The following is a 16,574-nucleotide window of genomic DNA, read 5'->3' on the forward strand; positions in this document are numbered from 1 at the left end:
TCCTGAAGGTATCACTGCATTTCATTTAAAACACTAACTGCAGTTATATTTAAATATGTGAATATACCACATTATTTCAAATAGGAAATTCCAGCAATGCAGTTGCTGCATTTATTATTTTTGGTCTCACAACTAGAGGAACTGCTTGGGGATACTGAAATTTTATAATAAGTCCTTTTTTTTTTTTTTTTTCCAAGTTATCAGATTTCCATGTTGGAAACACGTACATCTCAATATAGAAAAGTCACTCTATTCATATAGCACTAGTGTTTCCTTTTCCCTTTTACACTGTCCTACACATTACAGCCTCAGTCTAATCTCAGAATATAAAAGATTAAGTTTCTGCAAGTTAAAAGGTAATCACGGCTGAGAAATAAAAAAAGGACAAAGTTTACTTGATAATTTACTTGCTACCAAGGAGAAGAATAAAGAATGGCTTTCATACTTTTAACAGGTCTGATTAATGAGCAAAAATCTCAGAATTTGAAGTTTAGATAAATTTCTACACATTTGGAAGCTCTTCCACGTCTTCTTTTCCTAGCATAGGAATTCTCACAAGGACAGAGTCTGACAAAGTTTCTTGCTTTGCTTCCAAACAGATTGGGAAAAGAACAAACTTTTTCCCTATAATTCTGGCTCAGGGAAGGACACATAGGAAAATAGCTAGCCAAATGTAACAACAGGTGATGATGCTTGTGATTAATCAAGTTCAAGGCTGGCTCAATTATCCACGTACACCCAAGTACCCTCTAGGATGAAGTTTCATCCAGCTTTTTACATTATGCCTGCAATCCTGAAACAACTTTAGCACAAGCATGCAGTCAGCCACATGCATAAGATTTTGTGGAAAGTTTGTATTGTTCAGTGAATTCTGTGCATGTAGGCTCTTGGCATGGACGCAGTGCCTCAACATATGCCAGGTATCAGGAAAACAGGAAGATTCCTGATAGGACTGGTTACAAGACTGATTAGGCTTGATTTCCCTCTTCAGTATTCCTATTTTATGTCACCAAGGGATTGCTTGATTTATACAGAACACTACCATTCCAAAATCCTGTGAATCGTCCTCGATACTACATCATCTTTTAATCACTTTATTTCTTCAAGTGCTGCCAACTGTCTTTATTTTCTTATGAGCTCTGTGATATTTGATATCTTTCTTAACACTTAGTTCCTCAGATTGAATGATCACACAAGCATTTCAACTTTAATTTTAAAACCACTTTTTTGTGTGATGAAAAAATGCCATCTAGACTCACCCAAAAGTCTTAGATATTTGAAAGAAAAAAAAAAAAACACTTCTTTTCAGAGCTGTGCTTATAGTTTTCTTAGTCCTGCCTCACCTTTTTCAAAGCTTGCCTAAAAAGAGATTTACTGTAGAATACTTCAAAAGCATTAACAAATGAATCATACATTCTCCAAGTAAATATGAATTCCAGTTTTTAAAGAAGTACTAAAAATTTCAAGATTTGTAACAGAAGAGACATTATCAGGCTAACAGAAAACTCTCAGACTGTACTTAAAATTGCCCTTTTAGCTGCTCTCAGCATCACAGGGACAGGTTTGACTACATGCACGCTGATAACCCTTTTCATGAGGTAGGTCAGTAGGGTAAAGGATGCTCATAAATGCTACAGATGTACTGGAAAAGGGGAGAGGAATCCTTTACAAATTTGGTCCTAGTTCATGTCTCAATGACTTTGGTGCAAATCCATAAATCTCGATTGTAAATCCATAAACCTTGGTTTATTGGGAGATGTATTTCACCTCTTACTGCGTCTACTGGAAGTTCGTGGTGCTGAGCACCTTAGAGTCAGGTTGAAAACTCCAGTCCTGCAAATGCTTATACACTTCCTGATCATCAACACTATGCAGTGACATACATACAAGATTTAGTTATTGGAGAAGCTCAAACATGGACAGGACCGTGATCGCTGTGACATAGGTCAAGTTACCATACCACCCTCCTTTAATCCCAGGGAAAGGAAAAACCTCATCTCATCTAAAAGGCAAATACGTATATAACCCCTAAGTACACCAAGGTGAAAATAAACCCTCATGTAGGACAGCAATACTAACAAAGAATATATATATATATTTAGATTGAGCCTTCTTCACAAGTCATAAAAAGTAACCATTTAATCTATTTTATTGAATTAATAAATTATTTCACGAATTCATGTTTCATCTAAAACCAAAGAAGGCAAAATTAATTTGTGGTGGTGGTACTGCAGGTCAAACGTACATTACCTGTAAAGCTGACCCAGCTAAAACAACCACCCTGCCCTCCCTGCTCACAACCCTGCCGCGGCTGCCAGCTGCACAGCACATGGCTGCGTGTGCTGTGGAAGGAGATTTCCGCAAGGAAAGGCCATGCCATTTCCTCGGAGCACTCAGAAGCCAAGAAGAAAGCATCTCTGCGAGGTATCATAAACAAACTCTTGTGACATGCCTTTGCAATGCTGCCCCAGGGAATACATTAAAAACACATAGCAGGCAAGGCCTGAATTTCTGGAACAGCTTGAGATAACCCCTGCCCTCGACAGTGTGACTGCTCTTGTAGCTCACCATCCTCTCCCTGTCCCTTCCCTGCTCTCTGCAGGTCTGTGCTGACAGCCTAAAGACCAGGAAGAGGGGTCACCACCACACCAAACCTGCATTTCCTTTTCCAAGCACAAGTCACTCAAAACAGTATGTTTAACCTGGCAAGCAAGTGGAGGGCTCAAAAGTAGCAGTACAAAAATGATTTCAATACAAGTGGGTGCAGGAACCTTCTGTACTCCACAGCCAGTTCCTGCAGCAGTAGAAAATAGCTGGAAAGCGGAAGACCCTGACAGAGCAGCAGAAGTCACCACAACAGCTTCTACAGCTGCTTCCCTGCTCTGTATGAAGATATGGACAGTGTCTTTACCTTGGGGATTTAGATGGTGTATTGTCCAAATATGCACTGCAGCATGCAAAACAGTAAAAGGCAGCAAAACTTATTTTCTTTCCTGTGTTTTCCCAAGCAAACAATCTAAAAGAACACAGTGCCTCAGCACTCAGCTGCCAAAGCTAAATCAATTGCTAAAGCTTGAAGAACATAAAATTTGCTTAGGAGAAAAGAGCAGCCAGCTACCCACGGAACCACAGACATGCTAGTTACTTGCACTCAGAACCTCAATAGGGAAAAAGGAGATGACTTGAACTGTGAGCTCCTCCCTTATCAGGTCCTTTCACAGCATGTAAAGTAGCAGTGTCACTCAGCAGGTCTTAACCTTTTGAAAAACAGCATTTTAGGTTTTGTCAGCACTCTTACTAGCACCCATTCTGTGGACCGGCTGTTGGCTGCGTAGAGGATCCTAGCACAGAATTCGTAATGCACATGTTAAACAGTGCCCTGCCCTGGATTTCTGAATAGAATGATTAAACATTGCTTAAAACAAGAATGGCCACTGGCTGTTACACCTTCCAGCTTTGCTGGTACAGCTGGAGCACTCCTGCATGCAGGCCCTGTGCTGCTGTCTCTGCTGGGCATAGTAGAAACCATTTGGAAACCTTTTGGAAGGAGGCTTTTCTCAGAAACTGAAACATCCAGGGATATGTTCTAAAGAGCATCAACAGAAACCTGCTACCTAGGTGTTGGTGAAGCCCAAAGTCTCCCTTCCCTGATCCCCAATCCCAGTTGTCCCATGCTGCTTTGGCTGAAGCTCCCTGGGCCCTCTCCTGCGACACTTGAGTTTTTCACAGACGGAAACCCTCATTGCTGGGAGTAGAGGAACAGAGCAATGAGGGGAAGAAAGCTCATGAAATATTTATGGAGAAAAATGCTTTCCAGATACTACTCTTCCCATTGTCAAAAAAAAAAAAAAAAAAAGCCCAGCAACTGTGAGATTTAAATCTCCCTCACAGTGACAGGGTAGCACCACACAGGTGCATGAAACCAGTTTAGTTTAATCTTATAATATTTTAAATGTAAAAAGCAGTACAAATTATGATAAGTAAGGATTTTTCCTCCACCTTTACCTTTCAATGTAGTATAAAATTCAAGGAAGTTTCTTTACACATCTCAAAATTCTTAACAGGGCTGTTAAAGCATTTACAGTTAACTGAAAATATCTGCACAGAATAAAAAAAGTGGAGCAGACTAGGCACTTATGCAGTCAGAACTGGAAACCCAGAGCAGGGATGAACACTTAGGAAGAGGTCAAACGGCCGATGAATACATGAAATTACGGTATGGCTATATATTACATCCCCATTTGGAGCTAATGCAGTCTCCTGGAAAAGGGTCAAATGCAGCCTTGTGCCTTATGAATGTCAATTTCATCAGAGTCAACAGTCTCTTGGCTTGTATCATGGCTCAATTTGGCCCAATAACTCAAGTGGTAGGGGGTGAGTCATATTAAGATCACTCACACTGTAAAATCAAGATCTTGCAACAAGCAACACTATTTTATATTAAACTGGATTCCAAAATATTGGCATAAACTGCAGTTCATTTGAGACTACCTTACGTAGAAAGAGACTGAAAGTAAATGCTGCTAAATCCCCAGAACTATAAGGGGGCAATTCAGCACTTACCTGTTGAAGTAGCAAGTAACCACTGCCCCAGCAATTGTCATTTGCTGACAGGCAAGAATGAATTCACTAGTCCAGATAAGGCCAACGAAATGGTACCATGCCATGTAGCAAATTCCAGACAGAGCTCTGTATTCTACTTGTCCTTCTGAAGTGGTCTGTGCAGTACCTGGGATTGGGATTATATCACCATATTAATATAATTCATTAGAGAAGAACAAGTAAGTATGTACGTAACCTTTTTCTTAACATTTATTCAGTGAAATTATAAAAAAATAAGTTCAAGCGCTATTTATTTCTATCCACTCCAACAAAACCAAAGAGCCAAAATTTTGTAATTGAAATAGAATTTTGAAAAATAAAATCTTGCAAAAAGTAAAAGCTTGGGTTTAAATTTGGTCTAAAGCAGAGCTGCCAATAAAGTCAAGAGGAGAAATATAAATCAGTAAAGATTTCTACGAAAACATTACTCAATATTTTAGTAATCAAACGCTTCAGAAGCATCCTAAAAAAACTTTGTTTTCATTATTCAAATTTGAAATAAACTCATAGTTATGAAATGTTTTAGATTTTCTCTATAAGGAGCAAAAGAGAAAAAGTACGTAGAAATATTAAGGATGTATAACATTGCAACAAAACAAAATTACTATTTTTATGACTACTACTAATTAGAACAATGGCAACTCAGTTTGCATTCTCTATACTTTGCAATCTTTGTGCAAAATACAGGCATATAAGGAAAGCCTCTCCAAACCCAGTGCCAATAATGCAGACGTCTGTATGGTAGTAAGTGCTCCAGAGTGACTACATTGAGGAACATTGAAAAACGCACTTATTCAAGCTAAATAAAATTGTTTCCACTTCCATTAATAACAAAGAATTCATTCCATTCTCAAAAGATAGCTTTTCACAGAAGGTAGGAATAACTCAGGCAACTTAGCAATCAGACCTTTCCCTATATAATCCAATTTATGACACTTCACTTTCGAGTCTAGTCATGGAATAACTGTATCAGAACATTCATTCCTAGTGAAAGGTCTCTAGGTCCATAACCTGTGGTTGTTTTTTTAATGTTTTGATTTTGCTTTTTTTCGTTTTATTTTGCCAAGCCTTTACTCCATTAATCTTCAAGATATACATGATCACAGAATAAAATGATCTCTGGAGGTGAGTGGTTAAGAACTCCAACTGCTTGAAAGAAGAGACAGAATTGTCTTTTACTGCTGGAGCAGCATTCTAATGCCAGCACTAATGTGCACCATCTGCAAGTTCAAAAATACCACAGATAGTAAGCTATGAAGTGGTTCACTTAATTCTGTCCTATTTTCTACAACAACAGAGTTCATACTCAAGAATAGCTAGAAGTAGAAACAATAAAGATTTGTTTTCAGCCATCAGGTTTAGACAAGCTTTACAAGCCTTCACAACCCAAGTCCATTTGCCTGTAAATTATGAAAAATATTAATCCACCCCACAGCAGCACAGCAAAATTATTTTAAAGTGCTTTGAAAGGACCAAAAATCACTACGCAGGTGCATAATCGTTACTATGTGGTTAGCTTAAATATGTGTCTGTATTTAAAAAATTGAATTATTTTACTCCTACAACATTAGCACTATAAGAAACTCATCCCTCTTAGATGCTCAGAGACGAACTATTTGCTATTGAAAGGCATGGAAAAAAGAACAAGTCTATGAATAGATTTATAGCCTACAAACTAAGCATTCTTCCCACAGGTGAGCCAATCTTGTTCTCAGCACTCTTGCAATCAAGACTCGCATCCACCAACACAACACAGCTGGCCCTCAAGGAGGTGTTTGTAGGTACTGTAGGTATCAGGCTTGTTCAGCAAGGCAACCTTTGCTGAAGTGCAAACACAGACACATTTTTTAACTATTTTGTTTTCTGAAAGGTTATCAATTTTAACTGAACAGCTAAACTCTTTGCAGTGCTGTAAGGCTGATCATTCCCAGAAATATTGCTGCTTCCATTATATTCAAATGCATTTTAAGTCTGTGAAATGCAAGATGCTTGCTGTTGTGAAAAAGCTATTACTCTTACCTCAGATCCCTTATCACAAACTCTCAGCCATTCTTCCCCATTCCCTGGCTCCTTGTTTTTAACAAGCTATGTGCTATATCTTTCCTTCTTGTTCTGAATCCAAGGGTGGGGGGGGGGGGTTCATCGCCCTTGCTTCTTCCAGGGGCTCTAGACTGCCAGTTTCCTGCAGCACACCCAACTAATTCCCCCCAAATATGCTCATTAACCATAGCCTATAGCCTTTTCTGAGGAATTTGGTCAAACGATAGGTCAATAAAATGCAAGGTCTCCTACCTCCCCATTTCTATGCAGAGACATTATGCCGTTTGGTAGCAGAATTAATCATGTTTTCCAGCATACAATCTACCTGAACATTTCTTTTTCAAAAAAAAGGCACATTTCTGGTTTTGCTTCTCTAGCTTTGTCATGAGGATTGGAAAATATCTGCTTTGTAAACTAATTCCTTTTGCTTTTTTCCAGCCTACTGAAATAACTACCTGCAGTAACAACAGCAATGGTTTTGTTTCCTGGCCAACCTTTCACACGGCAGTGTGTACAGCACTGTACCCTGCTGCACAGGTTTTGTTACCTCACAGGAATCTGTTTACCAATGTAAATATCTATGCCTGACTGATACCCTGTCTGCTGGGCCTACTGTGCATATACAATGTTGTCAACAGAACTCCATGCAATGCTGTTTTTCATGTCAGTCCTAGCAGCACAGATAAGCTTTAATGCTACCTTAGATAGGCTTATGAGAGAAGTATATGCCTTTTTCCTCATTACTCCACTTTGATCTTACTGTTCACATAAACTAAACTTTCTCAACAAAGCCTTGAAATACATTTTTAATTTGTCAGCAGAACATTTTTCCTCCAACTACATACTCACAGCAGAGTCTGCTGAAAATGAATCCTTCTGGTGTACTATATATACACTCCTAGCGGTAAGGCTAACAAGTCAGTAGTAAAGAGCTTACAGAACTAGAGTCCTCCAGCTGAATCACCAAATCTGAAAACCTCTGATCAGTACAAATGTTTATCTGCTGCAAATACTTCAAAGCAGTGCTGTTAACAATGCAAACAATCACAAGTGTTTGCAGCAGGATTCGGAACAGTTCCTCCACCTGGCTGTGCACTGACTGCAGCGCGGTGCCATGCCGTGACATTGTACCAGCCAGCCCAGCAGTGCAACAACAGGAAAGGCAGCGTGCAAAGGCAGCATCACCAGCTACACTCTAGTACTCTAAGACTTGGGTTAGATGTTCTTGTTCGGCAGCAGCTGCTGCAAGTTTTTGCTGATGCCCAAAGCAGCAGGCTGTTTTAAAGGGATGAAAATTCCTGGGAAGTCTAGTTTAGCAATTTCATTATCAGAACAAAGAACCACTGCCCAGAAAACACCGAGAGCCTGTTTATCAGTTCCTGTTAACATGAAAATACAATGTGCTCTTCCCACTGCTAAGTGAGGAAAGGTTCTGGCAGCATGCACTGAATCTTCATGCGTCCTCCAACAGAATTTATTGTGTAATTTTATTTATTTATTTTTTCCATGTAGTGGTATTTACAGCAAAGCTAGCCAACTGTAATTGGAATGTCAAGGACCCTGCAAGCAATAGGTTTTTATTGTTGGTTTAGCTACTGAACAACTTTATATAGCAGTTCTATTGCTCTTGCCTGTAGGATGCACCTTCACTACAGGAAAATCTCACGCTGCCTTCTCATCCTGCATTACGTACACAGTATTAATGCCACCTGGACTTCACAGCTCCCGCATGCTAGAAAGCTGAAAGACATGTTTTGCTGTGCCAGACAGCCACTTAAGTTCTGCAATGAAACACCACACAAATTTGCAAACAATAAGACTCAACAACCCTAAGACATGACAGCTTTTCCAAAGCACAACTGAATTCCATTCCTACCCGGCTAATGGTTCTAACTGGTGCCACTGTTTGCGCTGTCTCAAAGTCTTGTGGAGTCTGGCATTCTTCCTAGATCTCTAGGTCTGGAATTCACTCGCTCTCTGCTGCTCTTACAGACTCTGAATTACTGAAGTAGTTAAGCAGGTGCCTACCTTAAAATGCATAAGTAGTCCCACTGATTTTAATAGGATTATCAACGGTTTTCAAGCCAGTCATGTGCATAAGTACCTTTCCAAGGGCACCTATAGGTTTCTATAGCTCCCAAGAAGTTAGTATCTTCTCAGAGTAACACTAACTTTTGGAGAGGATGTAAATAAGGTGCCTGTGTGGTCACATAAAGATCAGGTGCACCACAGCTCAAGCGAGAATCCAGTGCTCCAGAGCTGTAAGATGCAGAGACGCTATAAACATTATATAACTAGCGAAGATCCGAGAAAAATGTTAAGAACAGGTGCAGCACAGTAGCAAGTCAATTTCATTTGCCCATCTCTTTGTATTATACAAAAGACTCATGTCTTTATAAAAATTTCAGTTTCTCAGCTTTCTTAATATATTTCCATTTAAGATCCAGAAAATTTAAGATCCATTTAAGATCCAGAAAATACGTGCATGAGAAAAAAAGTCAAAGTGTCATAAACAAGACAAAACCTATATTTTATGTAGTGAATGCTGGCTAAGCAGCTATTTGTCAACAGAGAAAACAAATTGTTCAAAGAGAGCAGATCCTGGGAGATCTTCAGAAAAGATCTGTGAGCTTTTGCAAAAAGTCCCCAGAATTCAAAAAACAAAAGAAATGTCTTCCATCTACAGGGTGATTACAGAAAACAAGTAAAAAATACAAAGCTGGTCTGCCAATGTATTATTAGCCAAACAGTACAGTATATATATATATATATTTATGGGATGCTTAAGTTTTAGCTGTTCTAAAAAACCAAAGCAACCAGCTACCTTACTGTGATCTGCTTTAACAGTCAGCATTTTGAGGACTCATATTTGGGCTGAAAATTTGAAATAAAATTTATAGGAATTTTCTCAATATCAAATCTAGCCTAGAGATCATTATCCTCGTTTTGAACTACAAAAGAAATCTAAGCTGTGGTTTACTGGGTAGAGTACAGGACTGGAACAACTATCATACTACTTGCTGACACCGACCTTCTGTGTCACCTCATCAAAACCCCTTGATCTGTGAGCCAGATAAAAACAATCCTTTATTACCTCCCCAGATCATTAAAAGGCTAAAACTGCCTTTGTTGTCTTCGAGCTCCTCTCAGGAGGAGTTGTTCTGTAATCAGAGCAGCTGTAAACAACTGAGCACATTCAGAAATAAACCTTTCCTACATTACTTTATCGGCACCTAGTGGGCACTGAGGCTGCTGCAGGTCATTTACATGTTACTTACGTAGAAACACCTAAGCCCCTGGACTTTGCCAAAAACTCAGTTTACATCTGTTGGGTAAAAACAGCCAACATTTAACATAGACATCGTAATAAAAAGCATACTTACAAACAAATGATAAAACCAACGGATTCAAGTTTTAATCAGGTAAATTAATGAAACTCGTAGGGTGCATTTTCCTACCTGCATTCACGCTTAGGCTGTAACTTAAGAATTGGTACAGATCCTTTATCAGATACACATTCCCTTCTAAGCATTAACATGCTATCTATTAGCAGAAAACTCATACAGGGATTGACACCTACACTAAAAACATCCTGGCAGATCTCAGTTAAAACATATGTTTTACTAGACTCCCTACATGAGCAATATATTGATAGTTAAGTGCCTGAAAATGACCTTCCATTCTTACGCTGTATCTTCAAGAAATCAATTCTTTCAAAACAGAGAGCATGCTAGAAATTTCAACATTGCTCTACTATGCAGCAAGATTATGCTGCCTTCCGTACTGCCATTTGTATCTTGGAGCACTAGCATTCCTATTATGCTAGGGAAAAAAACAAAAAGTAAAATACCTCTGAGCCAAGAGATGTCTGCTGCACTATGAATGTCAGAGCAGGTCACAAGCTATTTGAATTCTGTTCTCCAATATGGCAGGAAAAAAAGGCTGAATGGAAATGTCTAGCAGAAAACAAAGAACATAACCAATACGGGAAAATGGCACAACATGGAAAAATCATAAAGTCTCTCAAAGGCAGTTTTCACTGTTTTTTATTTCCCTGTGAATACATGTGGAATTTGCTTTCAGATGTGATGTGCAACTCACTGTTTTCCTGCAAATCTGTAAAAGCCTCCAGGAAGTATCTGACTAGTTCCCCATCCGGCACTTATCATCAAGCTGTTTCTGTCATATAAGCTAAAATATTTCTACTCTTTTAATGATTTCTGCATTTCCAAAAGCTTTTCAATATGACAGACTCGGCTGGCATTTTCTAAATTTAGATTTAACAAGGGCAAGCTTCACATCCCTACGTGTGCTTATTAAGAGTACCAATGAATATTCTTGTGGGTAATGTGTCAGCTCAGATAAAAATCAAGAATGTAATATTTTTTCTAATAGTTCTTGTTAATTATATATTTAGCAAATCTGTGCGTTATCATTCATTTTATTTACCTGCTGCTATTTTTACTATAGTTAATGTCTATTTTAAATTGCTTCTGATCCAAGCAGGTGCACGAAATGAACAGTTGGTTGATAGCCCAGGAGATGCTCCTTTCAATAAAGGACTGGTCTGAACCAGTGAAAAGGTACCCCCACAAATACAGTTTGAAAATTACTGCCACCTAGCTGCTACGTGCAAAAATGGGATGAAGACTACAGAAAAGCTAAAAAGGTATGTCTAGCACACGATACTGTCTCTGTAATGGGAAAACCCAACTCAGAGGAGTGTGGAAAAGAAATATCCATGACCCTTAAAGCAAAGTGAATCTGTCTGACTATTTAGTCAGGCAGGAACCACTCACAAAGAGACTGCAGGCTGGACATCTGGCCTTGCTAGGTCAGACTGTTTTGTAGAAGCAGGTCATCAGGCAGACAGTGCTTCAAGCAGCAATTTCTGATGGACATGAGCTACTGGGAAAATGGTAGCTGAAACAGAGAGATCCTTGCAAACCTGCATAACTCTCCAAGGAAAAATGGAGGGAAACAGATCCTGGTCTAGCCTAAGCAGTGGCTGACTGATGCACGATACCAGTATAGACTCAGACAGATGGTGTCTCATGTTGCAGGTGAAGTGGGTTTTGTACATTGCATGATTTAACAGGGTGAGACTGAGATGGAAGCAGTTGTCATGGGAGAGGAGTGAGGTGCCTGACCCACAGAGGTGGGGAATACTGCCAGTTTTGGCAAATGGGCTCAGCTACCGAAAAGTTAGAGGCTTTTCTGACCTTGGAGGGATCTGCAAGCCTGTGCAGAGGAGTTACTACAGCCACAGGCTCAAGAAGTGGTGAAAGCATATGACAAAATAAAACACAAGCGTTAAAAGAGCTTGGCTGCATTTGCTTCTCCACACACATAGGACCGCAAAGATTCAGGAAAACAAAAACAAACAAACAACAACAAAACACACAAGAATAACGAAAGCTTCCATGACAAACAGCTGTCACTGCCTGCATCAATTCTGTACAAACTCCAACCCACAGGACAACATCTGACTCCTAGCAGTCACTGTAGAAATTCAAAATGAAAAACAAACAAAAAAACCCAACACTCAAATCATAATGATTCCCACGGACAAAAGCTGATATCTGCATGAAGAGTTATTCCCAGAGCTACACACGACCAGCTTAGCATCCTTCCTTCAGGTGATGTTTCACAAAAGGATAACCTTCCCCTCCCTCAGACAGTGATGCTGTGCCAAGGGACAGCATCCAAGTTAGCTACGGTTCAGTCAGTGACAAATCTTATAGCGGAATGTCCCTCAGTAATACCATTTCCATACTCATAATCTGTTCTTCTTACACATCTTTCACAGTGTGATTGACTTTCTCTACAGAGCACCTCTTCTACAATTGCAAGAGCCTCTGGATTGATCCAAATACTACTGTACCAACCTAAATAATTACAGCAGTTGTCAATAAAGTACTGCTCTAAAACAATGTGCTGCCTCCACGACAACTGGGCATTGTTTATAGTCAGAGGAGATTAACAGGAGAGAGAAGACAACTTTTAATGCAGTTATGAAATGAGAATGTTACTTTCCTCATTTAAATACATAAAGCATATACATATCTACCACGATGTAATCATAAATTAAGTAACTGAGAAAGAACAAACCTAAAGCCCACATCTAGGAGCAAAAAACCTTTCTCCTGTAGTGCTGACACACAGAAATATAGCAATGTCAAAGACTGTAGCAAGAGTTAAAAAAAAAAAAAAAAAAAAAGAATAAAACGGCTAAATAACATTGCTAGCCCATATGTTGCATACTAACAGCAGAAGGTCACATATTTAAGAACTGAACTTAGAAAGCAGATAACATTCATCAAAAACATGGAAAGCATATACTTACCTGCAGTTCCTAAGCTTAGTAGTACAGCAACCCAGAATATCCAGAAGACAATCAGAATCAGAAAGGTCCAAAGTGGTTGGAAAAGGAGGAAAGGGATTCTGCTTATTATTTTACCAACAATCTGAAAGAGTGGTACAGTGAACTGAAGCTTCTTTCTTAGCACAAGTATAAGGGAAAGCAGAACAATCTGTTACAAAAAAAGAAAACAAAAAATAGTTGTTTTTTTTTCTTTCCTTAAGAGAAGTAGGAGTTGTTGTCATATGTGAAATTTATATTCCACAAACACTGTGCACTGGAAATGCTTTCTAAGACACTGCCTATATTATCAAGGAGCCTGTGAATTAAAATCTTTAGTTTCATGAAATTAAATCTATGAAGTGTTACTATTGCTGCTTTAAAAAAAATAAGACTCAAAAAACTGCAGTTCACCCAATGGAAACAGTCTGTTTTGCTTTACAGCAACAAACATAAATGTATGTTTCGTGCTACACTTTCAGATATTCTGTATGTCATGAACATGTAAACTTCCTTCCTACTCAAGTCAGCTTGCCACCATTCACAATGGCAGGAGGTCCAGTCCTTTTCTGCAGAAAGTAACTGTAGCAAAACTAAATTGATTTAAGAGCTCTGTATACACTGAAGCAAAGCAGACATAAGATGAAACCTCCATTTAAATAATTCAGTTTTCCCAAAGTACAAAAACAAATTCAAAAAACAACAACAAGGTGTAAACACCACACCTCACAAGTTTTTTGTATTTGACAAGGAACTATGAACTACATTTAAAAGACAGGCTGGAATTCATAAAATAATAAATGCAACCAGTGGCAGTTGCTTCACCCGTTTTCTTGCCTGTTCTACAAAGATGCCACCAGCCATGAGAGAAGAACAATCTGCAGCAGACGTTCCCACTGTCCTATGAATGAAAGTCAGTTGCATACAAATAGACCTTCTCTTACCCTTTTGTTATCAACAGAAGTTAAAAGGTAAGTTCATAACTTACAGAGGATATGAAAAAAATCTGATCTGTAACATTTATATTTTCACTATAAACTCTTAGACTGTTCATATCCAGTGAATCCTAGTCTATGGACCTGCTTTAAGAAAACAGAAATACAAACATTTTGACAAATGTCTCATCAACTACAAATTGTACACTTGTATTGAACAATGACTCCTCTAACACTGCAACATCAGAGTGAAAAAAATGTCTTTAAAAGTTGAAGGCCAGAGTCAGGTTTTCTGTTGGAAAACAAGGTCAGTGAGAGAAAAGCAGAATTTAACCCTGTAACTTGAGGCCTACACACTGCTGCCTATGCTTCACCTACCCCTTTCATTTTCTGAAAGAGCCACCCCTCTCTACTTCTGACACGGTGGGCTGAATGCACAGATCTCATTCACGAGGAGCCAGAGCCTCTCTGTTCACTTGCCATGGTTCTCCAACTAGCTGATGCACAGAAGAATGGGGATGGAATGTTAACTCCTGCATTTCTACAAAACTGGTGCTAATGCTGCTTATACAAGTGTGACACAGCCCTGTGATGAAAAATGAAATTCACAGTGAAGATATAAAACTGTTTAAATGACTGTAAGCAGATCTCATCATTGATTCTCCGTTTCAAATTTGAAATGGATGAGGAATTATTCTTATTGCTGCAGAACCCCTGCAGTTCAAATTTTTTAGTTACAGCCTCCATCACTGCTTACTGTAAACTACTACTTACTGTAATTATTGTAGAGAAGATAGCGTATCCAAGTAGAAATTTTACGTTCTCCTTTTCTGTTTCCAGTTCAGTGCTGGGATCATTTCTGTAGTCATAGTAGAGCCACCAGAGGACACCTGAGACAACTGCAGCAAACAAGCAGTGTGAAGGTGGGCAGTGCTCCCCAGGCTGCAGCATGCAGCCTCCCACCTCCCTCCTGATCCCCTCACCCTTCTGCCTACACGCAGCTCCACCCAGGAGCCGTCATGTACGAGAGGTACAGTATCCATGATCACAAAGAAAATTCACATCATGGTCTGTTAGTCTGAGGTACAAACCCAGAAGAAGGAGCTAGACTAAAACTCAGCCATATAATTTTGTTGAGGAAATAAGAAGCTAACTGTTATGGAATGACAAGCATTAGCTGGACACATTCCTACAGTTCTCCCTTTCCAAAGCAGGCAATATAAAATTTCACTAAACTTTCTGTGAAACAGCAGCATTTTCATAACCGCGCTCATCTGCCAAAAGAAATGTCATTTCCAGGCATCTATAAATAACTAAATCTTATCATCACCCCAACACTCAGCAGCTGGAACAGCACAGCCAGATGTTGGCACCCCAAGGCAAGCAGGACTCAGTTTGGAAATGGCTGGGGTAAGCTTAAGGTTACTGAGGAGGGCCATGGAGAAAAGGGACAGCTGTTTGTTCAGCTGTCTCTCCTTCAGTTTAGTGAGATGAGTGCTTTAACTACGCATACACTAAAAGGTAAATATACTTACATAACAACCCAAACACAACCAACGCAATCAAAGTATGGACCAGAAGTGTCCGAATGAATCTGAAGGTTAAAACCACTATAAAACAGAAAGCTGAAAAATACACAAAGTTTATTATTAGGGTTACCAACCATTTAACTTAACTCTTATTTATGTTATAGTTAAGTTTAAGGTTCTTGTAGAATTTGGGCTTTTACTTTTAAAGGGTGGTCTCGAAAGCAACAGCGTGTACTGAAGTTGGTTAACTTTTTAACATTTAAAACAGTTATCTATAACTTTCTAGTAAAGAGTTTATAACTGAAATATTTCACCTTGGGAATAATTGGCTATTCAGTAATATTTTGTATAAAGACTAAAGTTAAAATCAAAATATTAAAGCTAATGCTATTATTCTTTTTATCAACAATTTCTTAGTCCCATGAAAAAAGGTATATGATCATATCCAGGAACACAGAATCTGCTGTTTGCTAGCACTGAATTTCACCAGTCTATGCCTCCTGATAAGAAACAAGAACTCTTCCTTGAAAACAACTCTGCCCAGAAAATGTAAAAAAGGTCAGTACTTTTAAATAAAAAACTATAAAGGTCATAGAAACATTTTAAACCTCACATTCTAATTGAATATTATTCACTTTTTATTTATAACCTCATTTTTTGTTTGTAACCTTACCTAGTGCAAGGACACTCAGTCCTATCACAGTATCTCTTCCTGCCAATATTCCACTCAGAATTCGGTGAAAAACATCCATTTCATTAACCATACTTATTAAGACAGATGCATATTTGGAATAGCATTCAGGATGTTGTGGAACACACCGATTAAATAATGGAAAAGATTTACTGGAAGGTTAAAAAAAAAAGATGATGAAAAATGTTTTCATTACTGGACAAACAGTTTCAAACTCACAGCAATCTATTCCACTGCTCCCTTTCAAGCCCTCTGCAGTGCCCTTCCAGCAGCCTCAATACACTTTTGCAGCAGCATCCAGACAATCTGCAACCTACCAGTTATCCTCCCTGCCTGGGAGAAAACCTTACACACAGAGTCTGACACAACAGGACATTGGGCATGGGAGTGGTCTGTTACAAGTGGCCAGACAGTAG

The 16,574-nt window shown here is 38.9% G+C and overlaps 1 protein-coding gene across 9 annotated transcripts in view; it reads right to left on the reverse strand.

Annotated features, from left to right (window-relative positions):
* The window catches only part of SLC44A3 (solute carrier family 44 member 3), a 104,939-nt gene that overhangs the window by 17,555 nt on the left and 70,810 nt on the right, over positions 1-16,574 (reverse strand). For all 9 annotated transcript variants that reach the window (XM_080602884.1, XM_080602889.1, XM_080602890.1 and 6 more), the window contains 5 exons: positions 16,141-16,310; positions 15,474-15,563; positions 14,713-14,837; positions 12,989-13,175; positions 4,564-4,729 (listed from right to left, as the gene is read on the reverse strand). In XM_080602884.1, the coding sequence (XP_080459010.1) occupies positions 4,564-4,729; positions 12,989-13,175; positions 14,713-14,837; positions 15,474-15,563; positions 16,141-16,310 (738 nt within the window). The remainder of the gene's footprint in view (positions 1-4,563; positions 4,730-12,988; positions 13,176-14,712; positions 14,838-15,473; positions 15,564-16,140; positions 16,311-16,574) is intronic.

The sequence above is a fragment of the Anser brachyrhynchus genome, assembly GCF_964034855.1.
Source record: "Anser brachyrhynchus genome assembly, chromosome: 8".
Lineage (NCBI taxonomy): Eukaryota > Metazoa > Chordata > Aves > Anseriformes > Anatidae > Anser > Anser brachyrhynchus.